We start from the raw sequence: 19,210 nt of genomic DNA, 5'->3' as shown, positions 1-19,210 counted from the left end.
GAAATTGGTCTTATATACGAAACCTTTATACATATCACAGTTACAACTATTATTAAAAGTAGGAAAAGATTTTAAATTTGATGCGACAGAAGTAAATTACCTGCCAATCACTAGGATGAGGCCACATATTTTTCAACCGATTTTCGTTCTTTATACCTGCTGGAAATTTCGTACCAATAAAAATTTACTACATTTGATATTTTCTTTAAAAAAAGTAATAAAATTAAGGGGTTAAATAGAAAAAACAGTTGGAATTTCCCTACATTAATTAAAGAGCTACTGAAAAACAGTATGAAAAAGTGAGTCACTTGGATGAGGCCACATGAAAAATCTTATAAAATATCAAAAAATTGGAAGAAATGTTTACAGTTTTTGGTTTTCAAACGTTTATTTATTAAGTTTTTCTCAATTAATAATGAGTATGCCCCCCATTTTTCGATATGACCTCTATTAGACGGTTTGGAATGGAACCATAAAGTTTTTTTAAATAGTCAAGTGAAATCTCATCCCAGGCATCACGGATAGCTTCAATTAAGGAGTCCTTGTCTTCAAATTGTCTACCGCCTTCATAATCTTTTCGAGATAGCCATGCCCATACGTTTTCGATTATGTTCAAGTCCGGTGAATAGAGTGGCCATGGCAAAAGCTCTACGTTTTCTGATAAAATCCAGCTTTTGACAACCCTGGAAGTGTGGATGGTGGCATTGTCTTGTTGGAAAATTCAAGGCAGAGGTCCAAAAATATTTTTCATCTTCGGAAATGAGCGTTCCAACAAGTATTTGTAGCTGTTTCCGTTCATTGTTAGAGAATGAAACTCCAATTCGATTTTGCCATAGTAGGTGATAGCTCCCTACACCATTACACCTAATGTACGGCTGTGATGTCTTCCCAAAATTAGTTCCTCTTTTCTTAAATCATGGAAATAAAAGTTGTAACCATCGGGGCCGTCAAGGCTAAACTTTTTTCATCCGAAAAGACGACGCGTTTCCATTTACTTCTCCAAGAGGCATGTTCTGTTGCAAAGTTCATTCGCAGCTCCTTGTGTACTTGCTTTAGAGCAGGTTTCTTTTTGAGTTTTCTTCTCTGGATAGTACCATCTTTTCTTATCATCCTTCGGACTGTCGAAATACTGGCTGATACGTAAAATTAACCGCTTTTTTTTTGGGATGTTGTTAATTGGGCTGTGCGTCCTTTTTGGTTTTTCCATAGTTTTGAGGATCAGCAAGATAGTTGTTTACAACTGTCTTACTTCTGTTCAGCTTCCTTGCTATTTCTCGGCTTGAGAGTCCCATTTCCTTGAAAGCATCGATTTGTCCTCTTTCTGCTACTGTCAACGTCTTTCCGGAACCCATTTGTAGTTGAAATTTAATAAAAATAGTTATTTGTAAAACGTTCTTAAATATTGTAACCCAAATTTCTACAACGAAATATTCGCAATGGCCTCATCCTAGTGACTCACTTTTTTATGACCTTTTTAGGTAGCTCATTCATTAATGTAGGGAAATTCCAACGGTCTTTTCTAATTAACCGTATAATTGTATCACTTTGTTTTGAGAAAATATGTACCTACTCTCATGTAGTAAAATTTTCCGGGTTAAACAAATTCCAACAGGTATCGGACCGAAAATCGGTTGAAAAATATGTGGCCTCATCCTAGTGATTGGCAGTGTATCTACTGAATTTATTAGCTATATTAAATGAATTAGATATAACTTCATTATTAATTTTTATTTTTTTTTATGGAATTACTATTTTTTGATTGTTTAAGATAAAATAAACTAATTTCCATTCTTCCTTAATATTCCCTTTACAGGATTCAATCTTATCACGACTAATTACTATCTGTTTTCTTATATTTTCACTAAGCTTAGAGCAATATTTTTTCTCATTCTGATTTTGTGGATGGCGTTTACATTTTGTCCAAACCGAGTTTTTCTTTCTAATAAAAGTAACTAAGTTCTAGCTAATACATGACCTAAATCTTTTAAGATTACAAGCATTGTGAAGATTAGTACGAGAAGAGGCTGGTTCATTAATATGTGATTTTAGAATGCTTATAAATAACTCATGAAGGATAAGTTTCATTGTAAACCTGATCCCAAAATTGTAGAGATAAATACTAACCCATTTACATTTTCAATTGAAAATGTGTTGTTTTGTCCCATACATTTTTACCAAGATATTATATTTTTTTTGCAATTTTCACTTATTGTAAAGCTCACAACCTATGGGAGTCCTGGCAAAATACGGAAATGTTAATATCAATATTTCAATAATTTGGTATTTCTCAGATTTAATTGATTAAAATGATTAATCGAACTAATTAATATGCATTGCATACCAAACATATTAATACTGTCCCCATTTTGCGTATATTAGCCAACTCCATAAACACACGCATTGAAAACAGGGTTTCAAAGATTCTTTTTGAATATCTTTCACATTAACCTTAACAACTAAAAGAAGAATACCTATTCTTAACTTAAAATATCAGAATACTGTTGGGATGTTTAGTCTATGGGCTAACGTAAACTTGCCCTATGGGACTCGCATTTTTATTTGTCCTCTCTCGTCTTAAAGAGGGTGGTGCAAAACATCCGTAACGGATTTTTTAATGTATTTTTGTTCTTTTTCTTTCTATTATCCTCAATATTACGCACAAAAAAAGGAAGATAAAACAAATCCACCCGCACTTAGATAAAAATAAAAATTCAATGTTAATAATTTATGGTTAGGAAAATTATTACGGTCTCTATACTAGTACTCCCAATCCCAATCCCAACCCCGCTACGATGCCACACCGATAAATGCAATAGGTAGAAGGTAGGTTTAGGTGAGTTGAGCGCCAGGATCAGGACTCGTTTCGTTTCGTTACGTTTTCTTTACCAAACGAATATGTAAATTCGAAGCAACAGCAATCACCTCCGCTGTAAATTGCTTATTCCACGGGCCCCTTATTAACCAGATGAACCTTGAACAATGGAACGCAAGTTATACGATGTTATTATGACAATCGTTCATTCTACATCCCTTGTCGTCTGCTCCGCGCCGCCGTCAAATATAAAAATAGTATTATACCAAAGGCCATCATAATCATCTATATTCATGGATTAGGATTCAATTTTTTGTGCTTATAAATTTTATCCGTGGCACCTTCATATCGGGCTTTGCCGCTAAAGGTGGAAAGGGAGGTGGATGATTTTGTACATACAGAAAACACATAGCTTTTATTCACTGTTTTTTTATTCTTATTGGGGGTGAGGGGTGGAATTGAAAATGTTGTTATAGGTAAAATGTAAAAAAGAAAAATAATGGAACGCGTACATTATGTTTGGAAATTTATTTCGGAACGGAAAATACCAAAAGAAAAAATGTATTTATTAATGAATAATATCGCTGTGGGGGTTAACAATATATTTTAAAAGGAACATCGCTGGCGCTGGTTGTTGTCGTGGTTGCCGTTGTCGTTACCGTTGCGTGTTGTGTTGTGTTGTGTTGCTTGTTGTCTGAGCTTAGTGTAATTGCCCTAAGAGAAAGCGTTATCCTGGATAAGGATGGATCTAAAAGAATGTTAACAGATGCATTTTTGTATATGAGCGAGTACTTAAATGTGCCTTTTTCGACAGGTATACTCGTAGTTACCTTATGGAAGTATTTGTATGTAAATTACATGTCGTTTGTTTAATAAGAAAAATAACTCAGGTTAGAAATTTAGTTGCACAATATTGGAAACTTTAGAGAACTTCAACTAATAGAAATATGAAAAATAAATAGAAGAAAATAGTTGAAAATTAAATGCATCAAAAATTTTTGTTGCAATATTTTTAAGTGTAAGGCCTTATTTCTTATGTATAGCTAATTACAAAAAAAGGCACTCGTTTCATCCATTAAAAAACTTCTTAAGATTCGGGAGGGATTAAGGCAACTTCAGAAATAAATTAGTAATGTATTTCTCTTTCTATTTACAAAAGTTGACCTTCAATATTCAGGAAATAAGAACAGTTTCTTTCAAATTTCAATACTAGAATTCTATATATTGTTGCCAAACTTTTCCCCGGGTGGACCTGAGCTCAACCGCTATGCGTCTCTATTCAGCTCAGTCCCTAGCTATCTGTTTCCAGTTTTGCACGTTAAGTTGGTGTTTTGGGTGCGCCGCGGTGCTCCTCTTCCGCGCGGTTCTTCGGAATTGGATTCAAAGACTTTCCAAACAGGAGTGTTGATGTCCATTCACTCTACATGACCTAGCCATCCAGGTCGTTACACTTTATTTCTTTTGACTAGATCAATGGTATAGTGGTCGTTGCATCATCTCCTCCAACCACCATATATACAGACGTTGACAAAAATCATAAAAACATTTTTTCCTCGAAGCAACTTTATAAGGTCACATCTTGGCTTGAGAATCTCCAAATCTCCGAGCCATTAATGAGAAATGGAATAATGAGTGTCTTACTGATTATGACTTTAGTTGCTCAAGATTAAATTACTTACATTGCTTTTTAAGTCTAAAGAAGCATCGCTTTGGAAGAGTTATCCTTAATTTGATTTCAGCGCTAGTGTTATTCTCTACATGTATATCTGTAGGCAGACAAGGTCCTCAACTATCTTAAAGTTTTAGCTGTCTATGATTACGTTTTGTCAATGATGTTGTCGTCGTTCTTTCGTGATGACAGTATATATTTGGCCCTGCTCTCATTGACCACTAAACCCATATTCTAAGCTTCCGTAGAAATTACGCGCCACTGGCATAACGCTTTGAAATTCCAATTGTGTCAATGTCATCAACATTTCCGAGTTATTGAATAAGAGATTGCGCCTCTATTGTTGAAGATTGAGTTTTGCAAACTTTTTCCCAGAACGATGTTAAAGTTAGATGATGCCGTAGTTTTCTAAGACGCGACCTTTAAAAGATTGCTATCGACAAAATATAAAATTGTAAAAACTGATACGAATTATATTCTTCTGGGAAATTTGTTGCCAAATTTAAACACCTATTTGGTAAATGATGACTGATGCCTCTGTAGTCGGTGCAGTTTAAAAGAACTCATTTCTTTTTGTTTGTACAAGCTGTGCTAAGATTCCTCACATTGGGCATGTTTTTTTCGAATATAGTTTTCAAATGATATTGTAACTCTTATGGACCTGCATTTATCATATGAGGAGAAAAAATACCTTCAATTGAATTTAATTACTGCGAGGTTACTGATTCCATTTTTTGAGAAAGGTAATATGCCAGTAACACGTTCAAGAATTGGAGAGTAAATTTGGAAACTGCGTGTGTTTATAACCTTGTCAACTGTGTGTTTTTGCACTCTTTATTTTGTAAATGTCTTTCTTTCTTCAGTTTAACATTAAATCGTTAAAAATGCTATACCTTTTTGCGTGCAAGCGTTTCAGAACTGTGCCAATTAATTAATTGTTGCATTCATTGATAAAGACACCTTTAACAGTGTCTTCATTGTGATGACCTCCTTAACGATATTGTTGAAATCAATTCAAGTCTAAACATTTCTTTCCTAAACATACTAAACCTAGTATAGTTATTCTTTACGTTCTTATTCCTGGAAATCCCTTGGGGTCATATGAGCCATAAAGCTAATACAGGTAAGTTGTATAAGTAAAGATTTCATCTAAGTTTTTCTGTCAAAAACAACCAAAATTCTTTTAACTTCAATGATGCTTTAAATTATTTTCATAAAATTCGTTTTAAAAAAAAAAACAAATATTCAAGTGTTTATGACGAAACCTTGAATAAGAGATCGTCAATTTTATATTAAGTCGCCTTTAAATTCCTGAAACTAACCTACATATGGAACATATGGGCAAAATTGCTTTCGTAAAACATTTCGTATTAAGAATGACATTATGATGATAAAAAATTCAAAAAAGTAGGTCCCCCGAATCCGTACGTCTGTCTGTCTGTCCTGGCCTATAAGGAATTAACCATTGTGCCGATTGAAATGAAGGTTGAAATAACAGAAGTACCCATACACATTTTTTGGTTTAAAATCGCAAACTCGATTTTTTTTAAATGAATCGGTAAATCTTTTTAAAAGTTTCTCAATTTTTTTTTCCTAATTCAGAAGGGTACCCTCATAATACTGTTATTTTGTTTTTAAGTTTTCTCAAATTCTCTCTTGTCGATTGTCAAAATTCCAATTTGATAATGATTTTTGATGATCAAAAATGTCATTTTTTGTTTTGATTTTAAAAAAAATAATAATTCTCTTACAAAACTTGATATCTCAGAAAAGGGTGAACATTTTTTAATGAAATTTAAATGTAAAATGTGTATTTATATTTTTAAAATTGATTTCCTATTGAATAACAATTTTTTAGATCTTAAAAAATTAAAGAATCTACTTTTTGAAGTGAATTTGCTTTAGATGTTCCAGAACTGAGATTTGAACACAAATTTCAAGAATATAAATGTACCAAAAAAGGCAAAAACACGATGCACATTTATTATAAAAGCTTTGAATATCTTGATAAGTAAAGTGAAAAGAGATTGTTTACCATAACTTGTTTTTATTTTATTAAAATCAAAATGGGGTGGCGCAACAGTCCGTTGTGAACCAGGGCCTAGTGACTTACAACTCTCAACCATTCCTGTGTGCGAGTACTGTTGTCAGGAATGGAAGGGACCTACAATTTAAGGCCGAATCCGAACGGCTAGTTTGAGAAAGCACTTTTTCATGACAAGAATTACTCTTGAAGGATTTGTCAATTCCACGCGAGAGGCAGTACCCGCGCAAATTATTTTTTTTAAATTAAGGTGGCACAGGCAGGGATTGAACCCAAGACCCCTTGCATGACAGTCCAACGCACTAACCATCATGCTACGGGTACTACGTTTTTATTTTATATTTAGAGAAATTATGTGCTTAAATTCAAGAACCAAACAATTTTCTCTAAAATATTTAAGTTTTCTTGACTCCTTTAAGATGAAAATATTTTCTAGCATCAGCTCCAATCTCATATGTAGAAAGTCGACCAAATTAAATAGTTAGACTTTACCATGCTGGACAACAGCGTTCTAAAATAAATTAATAACTTAAGTTGTGACTCAAGCCTTTGAAATGTGTACTTTTAAGGTTAAGATACACATTATGTTATTTAAATTTTGTTAGCCTCCCTTACAGAACATTAAAGAACATTTTTAAGCGGTGAGCAAAAACTCGTCTATATGTTTAGCGTGTGACCCCTCCTTTGTTTAAAAGTCTGGATTCACCCTTGGATACCGTTGGATGTGCCACACAAACGTCCTTACATTTATTTAAATAACTAGCTTTCGATCAGTTTCAGTTTATCAAAAGTTTTGAATAAATCTGCAAAAAAAATTTATCAATTAAAAAAAAAAAAGAGAGATCTCTTAAGTATTTTCGAATAATGGATTTGAAGAATCAATAGAAACCCTTCTTATTCTTGATTTGCTCATATAAGCGCTCTTGTCATCAAATTCTGTAAAAAAAAGTTCCACCGATGAAATCTTTCCCTGATTTGTGAAAATCAAAACTAAAATCGTTTCGTGTAGTCACTTTGCTTTAATTGAGCATAAGTTCTTTGCAATGATATAAGCAACAAAATGTTGGAAAACTTAAGATGGTCACACATAGTCCTGCACAATCTTTCATATCACTGCGTTTTTACACCCGTTTTGACAAAAAATCCTTTAAGGACAACACTGAAGAAGAAGGCTTATAATACGAAACTTCTTACATTTCATTTTCGTTGGTTACTTTTGTCACAATAAAACTTATTTATTAAGTTATGTTTATTCAATAAAGAAAACAGGTATACAGTGTGGCCGGCAAAGAATGAATAATCCAGAAATAAAAAGGGCTCATTTTATGTTTTAGAATGGTAGGACTTAGAAAAAAATAGAATAGTAATGAAATTCGGTTAAACAATTAATGATTAGAAGTTTTTTATGACCAAGTTTTAAAAAACCGCTTCCGCCGATTGACAGAATATGAATTCTTCTAGCAAAAACAAACAAAACAATAAAGATAAAAAGTGAGAATTGGATATTAATTTTGAACAATTTTATGCAAAATTTAGTTTTAAATGAAAAGGTACAGAAACAATAGAAAAAAAAAAACAAATTTAAATGCACTTCACAAATTAAAAGCTCTCTGTAAGAATTCTTTTTCTGTAAGCCATTGCACACTGGAGAAATGTGTAAACCTTGAATAGAGTAAAAGGCTGGGATACTATTGCTCCATAAAAGGTTTGGATTATATCGTCAGCCTGCAATTGGTTCTTCCCAAAAATGCCTCGACGGATTTCTTGGATAATTGAACAAAATCCTATAAAGGGTCCGATATTCTCTCTAATAGCTGTTGCAGATTTGGCACTCGATTGGGAGGCATTTAGTTCAGAGAAAGTATTCCACCTCTGGCTCGTAGAATTGAAGAAATCATATCTGTTGAGTTCTTGTCTTCAAAGTATATTGATTCTCCAAGATTAAACTCCAACTTACTATAGAAGTCTCTATACTGCGATGCCTTGGCCTGATTGATGAAATTTTGTCGATAGTTTTCAACCGATTTCGTGACATAAAAGTAAAGACTCGATCGATTCACAAAAACTCTATTGACCAGCCTTGAAGAATCCAATGGGAGTATTTTTTAATAACGTAATCGAAATGTATCTTGAGCATGTCGATGAACAATGGTGGCAAACCTGTTTTGATATGAAGCAAATTATTAAGCGGTGTTGTTTCAAATATTCTCTGTAGCCCCACACTTTCGAGGAGTAAAGCATAATAGATTTTGCCACAGCTTGAAACAGCTAGTATTTTTTACCGAGTGGTGGATGTTTTTATTTGTAATACAGTTTTTCCAGGGAAAGCAGTGGGCAGCCATCGCCTCCTGAAGTTTTAACTAAATGTGTTTTTTCATATAAAGGTTACTTGTCATGATCACACTCAGGTATTTACCTTCCTTAACAACTTGAACTTCCCGATCCGTGTCCTTGTCTGAAATCATTATGCTAGATTTCTTAATGTTGACTGATAAATTCCATGTATCGCAGTATTTTCCAAGTTTGACAATCATTTCTTGGACTTGGTCTGCGGATTCCGATAAAAGTACGATATCATCAGCAAACAATAAGCCCGGAACATTTTCTCGGGTAAAGTTTACCCCTAATCCCGTGTGCTCCACTAAATTCTCAATAAAAAATGACGGTCTCAATGAATTCTACAGGAACTTTAACTGGTCACTATGCTTCCTCGATAGTGACTTGGATTCCAGCGCAGATATGGTAACAAATTTAATTCTTTGGGGAATGAGAAATTTTATCCCGAATAGGGTGGAATCTATCAAACCCAAAGAGAATTCATGGTTTGATTCGAGCTGTAAAGAGGTTATTAGGTTCAGAGATGTAAGTTTCCGTTGTTATAAAGCCAACTCGACTGGGGAAAACCGGAATAAGTTTAAACAAGCTATAGAAAGACCTGTAATGGTCATATTCGACTAACCAAATTGTTGCATGATCAGAAATTAAAAACCAATTTGCTTGCAGCACATTTTGCTGTTAATTCGACGCTACCGGAGAGTGTCATGAGCCCTCCTCTTCTTGAGAGCGTAAATGATTCTATGGGACGAATCTTCTTTCGCACTCGTGCAGTCGCAAGAGTACTGAAAGACCTTGACATACACAAATCCGCTAGCGCAGATAGGATCTCCCCTATTGTTTTTAAGAGGTATTCTTCAACGCTGGCAAAACCACTACGTAAGCTTTTCTGTCCTATTCCTATTTGTCCAGCCTGTCCCTAAAAAAGGCAAATCCCCCTCAAACTATCGTCCAATTGCACTTACGTTCCTTCTTTCTAAGGTCATGGAAACACTGATTAATTTTCAGCTTAAGAAATATCTTGAACAACGTAAGCTTCTTGATGAACGACAGTATGGCTTTCGTAGCCATAGGTCCACTAGTGGTCTCATAGTTTATCTCACCGAACAGTTAAACAAACCCTTACATCATTTTGGAGAGAGTAAGATTATTGCACTTGATATTTCAAAGGCATTTTATACAGTTTGGCACAAAGCTTTCTTATCGAAAATGTTTGCTTTTGGTATTGATGAATCTCTTCTTCGTTGGATTAGACATTATCTTTCTAACCGTTCAATAGAAGTTGTATTAGATGGTTTCAAGTCTTAAAATCATAACATAAATGCTGGTGTCCCTCAGGGCTCCGTTTTGTCTCCGACTCTCTTTCTTATATTCATAAACGATCTTTTGTCTGTCACTTGTAATCCATTAAACTGTTTCGCTGTTACTCTCAGCTTTTCATATCCGTTTCTATATTCACATCCTTGTTCTTTGGATGTGGAACTTCAACGGCAGCGTATGATAAAGTAATTCAATTCTGATCTTGATAGCATTGTCCAATGGGGATTCAAAAACCGTGTAGAATTTAATGCTTCGAAAACTCAATGCTGTCTGAGTGGCACTTGCATCCAGGAAACCAATCAACTATCAATACTCGGTATGTGTATTACAGATCACCTCTTATGGAATGATAACATATTCGATATCACCAAAAATGTTGCCAGGTGCTTAGGATTTCTCCGACGATGCAAGAAATTTATCACGCCTTCTGATCTGGCTATAATCTACAAAGCTTTCATCTGTCCAAAGCTTGAATATAATCCGCATATCTAAGCAGGTGCCCCCAAAACAAGTTTAAATCTCTTGGATAGAATTCAAAAAAGGGCTTTAAAAATGATAGGCGACAGAACTGTAATCGAAACATTTACATCGCTAGAACACCGCCGCAATGTTTCATGCCTTTCGTCGTTTTATCGATATTTTTACAAACAATGTTCTGTTGAACTAGTCAGTTGCATTCCACCCCTTAAACGATTCAGCCGTAATACTCGCACTTCCAGGCATACTCATCAGTTTACCCTTGAGCTCAATTTCGGGCATATTGTCAAGTATAGAGATTCTTTCTTAAATCGCACATCGAGAATGTGGAATGCTTTAGCCAACTCTGTTTTTCCCTCCCATTTTGATGTTCAGAACTTTAAGACCAATGTGCACCGGTATTTCCTTTTAAATCTTTCCCTATTTTCCTAACGCTCGCACTGTGTTTAAGTATAAACATATAAAGGGTACTAATAACCCCTTGAATGCTTGTGAATTAAAAAATAGAGTGAATAGTAGAGTACTTAACGCACATCCTTGTTTTAGGCTAATTGAACAGCTAAAATCTTCGTAAAGGCTTTCTCTATCCCAAGAGTCTATTGATTCTTTAGCATAAACAGCTTTTGAAAAACTGATAATTTTGGAAGATTAAAATTCAAAAAGCTTTAGAAAAAAGTGCGGATCTATCAATGTTGTCAAATGCTGCCTAAAAATCTATAAAAGGCATATAGCTTGTGTCATCGATTTAAGTACACATTCGCAATATTAAATAGTAGAAACATCTGGTCTGTAGTTGAGTATCTAGCTCGAAATCAAGCTTGCAACTCACTGAGCTTCGAGGTCACGTTCAGCCAAGAAGTAAATCTTCTAAATATCGTACCTGCAAAAATCTTTAAATGGATTGATTCTATCGATTTTCTTTTGCAGCTAACTTTCTACACCCGCTATAATTTAAGTTTAAGCAGCCCTAGTGACAAGGTTTTTAGGAAATGTTCGCAACAAAATATCGATTTGAGAATTGCATAATTTTTTACAATACCTCGAGTGCATAAATTGTTATAAGTTGTACATTACCACCAAAAATACAGAGTTTATCAAAACAATTCTCCGCCTTCGTTACATTGTTCAACGTTTTTGAAAATTGTGACTAAAAATAAAAACATTGGATAGCTTTTTTTGGAAAAAGAATACTCTTGACGAATGTGCCAAGACACAAAGCTCTTAAACACTTAATTTACCTGACAATAAATAGAAGACGAAAACAACAAAATTATCCATTCTTTACTGGGCACCCTGTATAACATATTCGATACCAACATTTACCTATACAAAAAAAGTTGCAAAAAGATTCCAACAATAGGGCGGGACGGACCCTTATAACAATGCCCATTATTCTTTCATTAATATAAAATAATATTTATATTGTTTATTTTAGTTTTCATTTTAAAAGATGTGATATGGATATTTTAATTGAAAAATCGAAGTTATAAGTAGTACGGATACGGATACGGGTAATGAGCGGAAGGGAAGAGGAGGGTTTATTGTTAGCGTTAAGGCAAAACCAAATATTTTTATTCACATTATTTAGGGATGGTTTTACCACATTCACACAAAAGAACAAATACATAGATGTATGTATGTTTGAAAGAATTTTGTATACTGTTATTCTTTTATTCCTTGTGTGCGTTTCGTTGGTATGAACAAAAAAATGAAGCTAAAGCTTGTTCAATGAATTATGAGTGTCAATAAATATTCTTATTTCATAGCTCGTTACATTTTTTCTTCATATTTCATTAAAAATATCGTGGTTTGCGATATGACTCGATAAGGGTTTTTTTTTATAAAAAATAAAAATAAAATTTTGTCGGTTTGATGGTTGGTGCTTTCCTCCATTTCTAACAACCCCCTAACTGGGGTGGATTCTATTACATCTAATGGTTTCTTTTCTTTATCAGAAGGTTTGCTATAAATTTTAAACTCGAAGATTTTTAATTACAAAATGTAATTTTTTTTACTCAGCGGTTAATTTATTGGATGCATGGGAATGGGGATGAATTTGCGAAGACGTGTGGGAAGACGAGGGTGGGAGGTGGTTTGTTGATGGTAATAGTGATGGCGATGGCGATGGGTATATCTTCTTCACAGCGCAAGCATTTTTCAATTATCAAGTAACATCTTATGCTCACGAGCGACTACAACGACGACGACGACGACTACGATGATGATGAGGATGAGTTTGGTGAAGATGAGGATGAGGAACGAAGACGATTACAATACTGTATATATATGGTATACTGAAACGGGAAGCCCCTTAGAAGTCCTTTCGTTCGAGCATGTAAGATTTATGTATATGAGTAGGCAAATAGGAAAATGCTGTTCTTCGTCCCTTGTGTCGAAATGTAATTTGAATAAAAACAAATGAAAATATTCTTTACCTTAATGAAGCACCCTTTTCTTTCTGTGTCATATATGATGATGGTGTTTGTGGTGGGTCGTAAAGCGAAAGGATATGCTCTTCCGAGTGTGTGAGTGTGCATGAGAAAGAAATTTAATGTTTTCTCAGTGACGCGAGTCTCACTCAAGTCACCTGGAATCGAATTCGAAATGGATGTTGGCATATGTAGAATTTTCTTTCGCTTCGCCCGAAACGGCCCGAGCCGGGTCGGGCTGAACCCATCCATCTGTTGGGTGAGTCGTAAAACAAAATTAAAATAAAACTCAAGGGATAAGATGAGGATGAAGCTATGAAGCTAAAGCCAAAACTCTAAAGCTAAACCTAAAACAGAAGCAGGACATAGAACCGAAGCAGAGTGTACGTATAAACAAAACTTGAGACGTGCAAGAAAAACCAAAATGTTTATGCATGAAACTGGAACATTTAGGCCGTTTCTTGATAATGACGATTATAGTGACAAAGATGTTCATTCATTTGTTGACGCTGATGGCATACAGCAGATCGCAAATAAACATTGATGCGTTCTCGCATACATATATGTATACATGTGACTATACGACATACTTTATATGCTTATATGTTCACCATTCTGATTAAACCCTTTCTCTTATTTTACATATTAAAAAGAGTTTCCTGTATCTGCTTCCATTTTATTTGTATATTCATTAAGGGATATTGTATAATTGTAAACTCTCTACCTAGCGATTTGAGACTTCTTTTCTTGAGTGCATATGATAATATAAGTAACATTAATTGACAATTTTAAGTAAGTAAATATAAAACATAAGGGTACGGTGTAAACTGTACGGTGCCGGTGTACATGCAATCCGAAAAAGGTTTCTGAGAAGCTGAGAGTAATTCGTAAATATTATGTAATATCATTTGTTTGCAAGGAATAAAAATAGTGAGGTAAAGTTAACGAAGATTTCTAACCTTCTTAATTAAATTTCAAAAGTAAAATCAAGTTTTTGGTTATATTTCCTCATTCGAATGAATGATTCCTTGCTTAATGGCCAACTTATTGCAGGTAATAAAACATGACATATATGGAAGAAGGTGTCTTTTATTTAGATGATAATTAAATTATACTATTTATTATTAATAAAATACAGTATATTAACCACCAGGTGCAGCTTTTATAGGGTAGTTTATTTGAATGGTTTCTATGCGCAATATACAGGGCTTTCCATTTCGCGGTTTCAAAAGTTAACGTAAATTAAACATATAAAATATTTAATATCACGATACTTCTTTTTTATTATAAAGTTTGAACGTTGATATTATGTGTAAAATGCTACATCAATAAAATTACAACCACGCGAATTATTTCAAGCATCGATTCTTTTGAGTTAATGTTTGACCACTTTTTTACACATATTAGGCGGTATCGAAGCCATAACGAATGTCGGTTTTAAAGTGCTCAGGAGTTGAAGGTTTATCTACATAAATAGGTCTTTATAGTAGGCCCACAAGAGAAGTATAGCGGTGTCAAATCGCATGACCTTGGTGACCAGTTGATACCGCCACTACGAGAAATTACTCAGCCATAAAATGTCTCTTGCAATAAAGCTATATTCGGTACCATTGTCTTCTTGAAACCACATTTTCTCCAAGTGATATTCTTTAATAGCAAGCAAATTCGGTTATCATAGGTATGACCATAACGCTCCGAATTGACAGTGCCAGTCGTTCCATCGTCATTTTCGAAAAAATAAGGTCCAATGGCACCTCCGGACTGAAGAGCGTACCAAACAGTATCTCTTTGTGGATGTAATGGACCTTTCTTAAACTACTTGAGGATTCTCAAAACCCCAAATACGACAATTTTGTTTTTTTAACATACCCACCGAAGGAGAAATGTGATTCGTCACTGGAGAAAATTAAGTTCAAGCACCCATTCGACATATTTACGATGTTGTGAATGGTCAGCTGGTTTCAGTTGTTGTGTAAGCTGGACTTCATACGGATGCAGGTGTAGACCAAAATATAAAATACACCATAATGTGCTCTAAGACAGCCCTATTTCCTGAGAACGATGAGGAATCGATACAATCGGGGTTTCGGCAAAACTTTCAATTACAGCAGCTATGTTGTCCTGTAAACAATCCAGTCTCTTCAAATTTCTTTGCAATTTCGCAATTGCTTGCGGAGTTTGACTATTATATAAACAATAATCTCCTCTTAAAGCACGAAATGAGCTACATTTTTGTAGTAGTTTTTAATAATTTGTATGAGGTGTGCAATATTTAAGCGATCCATTTTCGTAAATGTCAGACTTCCAACTAAAACCAAAAATTGGTTCAAAATAAATCTGATGGTTTTCCAACACGGGAACAGGCAAACATACAATTGACCATGTGAGAAACATGGGTTTTCTAGATTAATACCATAAACACTTAATGATTGCCCCTAGGACATGTTTATGGTCATAGCAAAATAAAGCCGCACTGGAAACTGTAGTCGTTTAAACTCAATTGGCACATCACTCGGAATCATTGGGATGCGCGGTATAAGAACATCTTCTCCTTTATACTTTCCTTTGAGTATAGTTGCTTCTATCACGTTGTTTAGTAATTTTTTATCGCTAACCGTGTACCGTTGCGAAGACGCGGTTGGTTAATATTTTGCAACACTATAACTATTCCAACCTTTAATTAAAGATTGCGAGGTGACAATCCTGGAGGGTTATTACGAAAAACGATAATCGTTTTTAATACGGAGTATTTGTGAAATTCCGATTACGAAAAACGATTGCAGAAGCGCGTATTTGTAAAATTGCGATTACGAGAAACGAGAATCGTAAAAAAACGATACTCGTATTTTTATTTACGAGTGCCTTCAATCACTCGTTCAGCTTTTGTTTTGGCGGGTTAGTCAAGTGTCAAACATTATTGTGTTTTGGTTTGTTTTTCTTTTTGGTTTGTTTTCATTTTGATGAGGGAGAAAAAATGTAAGTTAAATAATAAATATAATGGTGAAAAACATAAAAATAAGATATTTCTAATATTTAGGCCTACAACGAATGCTAAACAAATGGATTTGATGGTAGCTTTCATGGAAAGTAATCCAAATATTGCTAAAAATTATTTGCCGACGAGCCAAGCTAAATCGAAAGCCAAAAATCTTTGGAATAACTTAGCTGCTAAATTAAACGCGTGTGGCCCTCCAGAAAAAACAACAGAGGGTTGGAAAAACGTGTGGAAAGATTATAGATATAATCTGAAGAGAAAAATGCGAGACAATTTGGTCCATCTCAGCGGTACAGGGGGCGGGCCTAACAAGCAGAAAAAATTGTCTGATAACGAAAAAACTATTATTTCGATCCTTGACCTAAATGAGGCCGTTTCAGGAAACCAACTAGGAAAGCAATTTGGTGATCCGAATGGAAATAGCCCAAACATTGAAGTGACGGCCGGTAGCAGCACCACTGTTAATATATTGATGGAAGATGCTGATGATCAGGATTACCTCATAACTTTAATCGAAGACCCTCAACCACAACTTGAAAACATTGAGAATGAGGAACCACAACCAAACAATTCAGAAGGTAACCCGCCGTCTAGAAATAAAAAAGCAACAAAACGGAACAGGAACACTTTGTTGGAACAGCACGTTGACTTGCAAGATAAAGCTGTCAATATGCTAAACGAAAAGCTTGAAACGCAAAAGGGCATTTTAAAAGAGCTGACTACATTAAATGCATGGAATAAAGAAGCAGACAGGAGAAGAAGGAAACTGTATGATCTTAAAAAAGAAAAACTGGAAGAGTTCAAATTAAACAACATAAAGAAACATAACGCTCGATTAGAACTTATTTCAATTAAGTCTCGCAAATTGAAACTAAGGCAAGATAAAATGGAAATGAATACGAAATACTACAACCCCATTTCAAAAAATGATGAACACTCAAGTAGTAGTGAATAACTTAACTTGCATGTAAGGTTATTAAGTTTATTTATTAAGTTAATTTGTTTTAGTTTTGTGAAGTTTTTATTTTTTTTTTTAAGAAGAGTTTATTTTATGTTTATTTACTTTCTTAATTTATTTTCTTACATTAATATTTATCAATTTTGTGATCACAGATACACCTATGTACCTACTTGCATACAATGACTGAATTAAATAGTTTTATTTTGTTTACAAAACGTCTTTAATTTGGTTTCGTATTTCTGTTGCTATGTTCGAAAATTGATTCAAATCACTAGCTACAAGTTCACTCTCCTCTCCTTCCTCATTGTTTTCCATGACCGGGAAGTCTGGTACAGCAAACTTTTTGCAAATATTGTGCAAAGCAGCACAAACATTTGTAATTTGGATAGCTTTTTCGGGTGAATAATGGAGTTGCCTTGCTCCGAGAATGCTTCTGAACCTCGATTTCAAAACGCCTATCGTCCTTTCAACAATATTCCTACATTTGGAATGGATCGTGTTAAAATGTTCTTCTTGGCCACCTTCTTGTGCAGTCCTGTAGGGTGTCATCATCCACGGTTCCAATGTGTACCCAGAATCACCTACAAAAATTAAAACACATCAAACGGTTTGAATGAATTAAGCATTTATGTATGTACGTACCCAATAACCAACTTCTCCTATCACCATCATTCCATTTTTGAACAAGGTGTCTGCGATAGGCGCTTAAACTAAACACAAATGAGTCATGGGAGGCTCCTCCATACCGCGCATCAATTGCTCGTATTCTCATTTTGTAGTCACAGACCTTTGACAATTAAGAAAAATTATAATAGAAGAGAATGCTTTTGGAAAAATGTATCAATTAAAGTGGGTGGTACTTACGATCATTGCATTTATACTATGGTCACCTTTTCTATTAAAGTAAAGGTGCTCATTTAATACTGGTCTTATAATTTTAATGTGCGTACCATCTACACACCCGATAATGCCAGGAAAACTATATTTCTCATAAAAATGTTGTTTACTTGCAGTTTTTTCGTCTTCCGTCATTGCAAATGATATAAATTTTGGGCACAGAATATTTTCCATTATTGGCAATATTTTTGCTAGAGTGACCGATAAAGTTGGTTGTGCCATACTAACAAGGAAATCCTGGCCGGTTCCTCTTTGATATCCACCCTCTGCCAGAAACCGAAGTGTTGCAGCTAATTTCAATACATTTGGTATATATGTAGAATTAAAACTTGGAAGGTGTGGATCAATCTCATCCAATACATATTTAAACGCTTCCTTGTTCAGACGAAAAAGTTGCTTGAACCTTGAAAATATTTTAGGAATTTACTTAAATACAGCATGAACAAAAGGATTTTCATTTACTTACGTGGAACTTGAAAGGCTCATTGGGTCGGATGAATCTTTTAAGAGTGCCCTTGTTACACGCATTTCTCCTTCGGATTCAGATTCATCTTCGCTTTCAAGAAAGTAATCGCAATGAAAAAACATTTTACCGAACCGAAATCAAATCAAATTTAAACTTAAAACTTTTCCAACATTGACAATTTGACATTTGTAAATAGGTGTGAAGTTAGTTGCGTTTAAAAAAAAATACCATTTTTCATTTTTGGCTGGCAACATTTTCTTGATTCCATTTTCGTTTCTCATAATCGCTCTTCGCCATGAGTTTCGTTTTTCTGGGTTTCGCTTTTTCTGCCGTTCGTTTCGTATTTCATAATAAGGGCCCTGGCAAATCCAGCATGTTTTAAAAATTCTGGTGGATAATTAACTGCATTATCTTGGTTAGTAGCCGAATGAACTGATTTACATATACTGAGTTCGCTGTAATTTCTTCTTGAATTTTGAAATTCAATTAATTTTTTAAAAATCTGGAAACACCTTCTGAATAAGTTCGTCCTTTGATTGCGTTAACTGACAAAAACTTTGAGAAAAGCTAATGCAGACAGTCGAAATGTCTATAAGAAATTTGACGTTACCAATGTCAATGAGTTTTTTAGAGAATATGTTTCCAGATTGGTCATTTTGCAACTTGACACTCATATTCTTGCTTAAATGAAGCACTTTGACATGTTTCCACAAATTGGAGGACTTTAGACATGCATTGATTTCATCAGCTGGCGTTGATCGTGGAATCACTGGCAATGCACCATCAAATATGGTATTATTGCTTGG

The 19,210-nt window shown here is 34.5% G+C and overlaps 2 protein-coding genes across 2 annotated transcripts; one reads left to right on the top strand and one right to left on the bottom strand.

Annotated features, from left to right (window-relative positions):
- The first annotated feature begins 15,810 nt into the window (after nucleotides 1-15,810).
- LOC129943182 (uncharacterized) lies at nucleotides 15,811-17,054 on the top strand. The gene is made up of 2 exons (XM_056052464.1): nucleotides 15,811-16,061; nucleotides 16,123-17,054. Coding segments are annotated over exons 1-2 (915 nt in total). The 5' UTR covers nucleotides 15,811-16,059; the 3' UTR covers nucleotides 17,036-17,054.
- A 194-nt stretch (nucleotides 17,055-17,248) lies between these two features.
- LOC129943181 (putative nuclease HARBI1) lies at nucleotides 17,249-18,568 on the bottom strand. Its single transcript, XM_056052463.1, has 4 exons — nucleotides 18,405-18,568; nucleotides 17,906-18,341; nucleotides 17,684-17,828; nucleotides 17,249-17,622 (listed from the first exon to the last, which is right to left on the bottom strand). The coding sequence occupies exons 1-4, from the start codon at nucleotides 18,524-18,526 to the stop codon at nucleotides 17,249-17,251; spliced, it is 1,077 nt and encodes a 358-aa protein (XP_055908438.1). The 5' UTR covers nucleotides 18,527-18,568.
- Nucleotides 18,569-19,210: the final 642 nt, after the last annotated feature.

This window comes from Eupeodes corollae, chromosome 1, assembly GCF_945859685.1.
Source record: "Eupeodes corollae chromosome 1, idEupCoro1.1, whole genome shotgun sequence".
NCBI classification, from domain to species: Eukaryota; Metazoa; Arthropoda; class Insecta; order Diptera; family Syrphidae; genus Eupeodes; species Eupeodes corollae.
The sequence above is the reverse complement of the archived record's forward strand: the minus strand, read 5'-3'. Positions and strand labels throughout refer to the sequence as shown.

Bases quoted from the DNA above. Each gene is read 5' to 3' on its own strand.
- LOC129943181 (XM_056052463.1), bottom strand. From the start codon at position 18,526: ATGTTTTTTCATTGCGATTACTTTCTTGAAAGCGAAGATGAATCTGAA. The intron at 18,342-18,404 runs GTAAGTAAATGA...AATATTTTCAAG, and splicing joins ATGAGCCTTTCAAGTTCCAC to GTTCAAGCAACTTTTTCGTC. The intron at 17,829-17,905 runs GTAAGTACCACC...TAATTGTCAAAG, and splicing joins ATAGTATAAATGCAATGATC to GTCTGTGACTACAAAATGAG.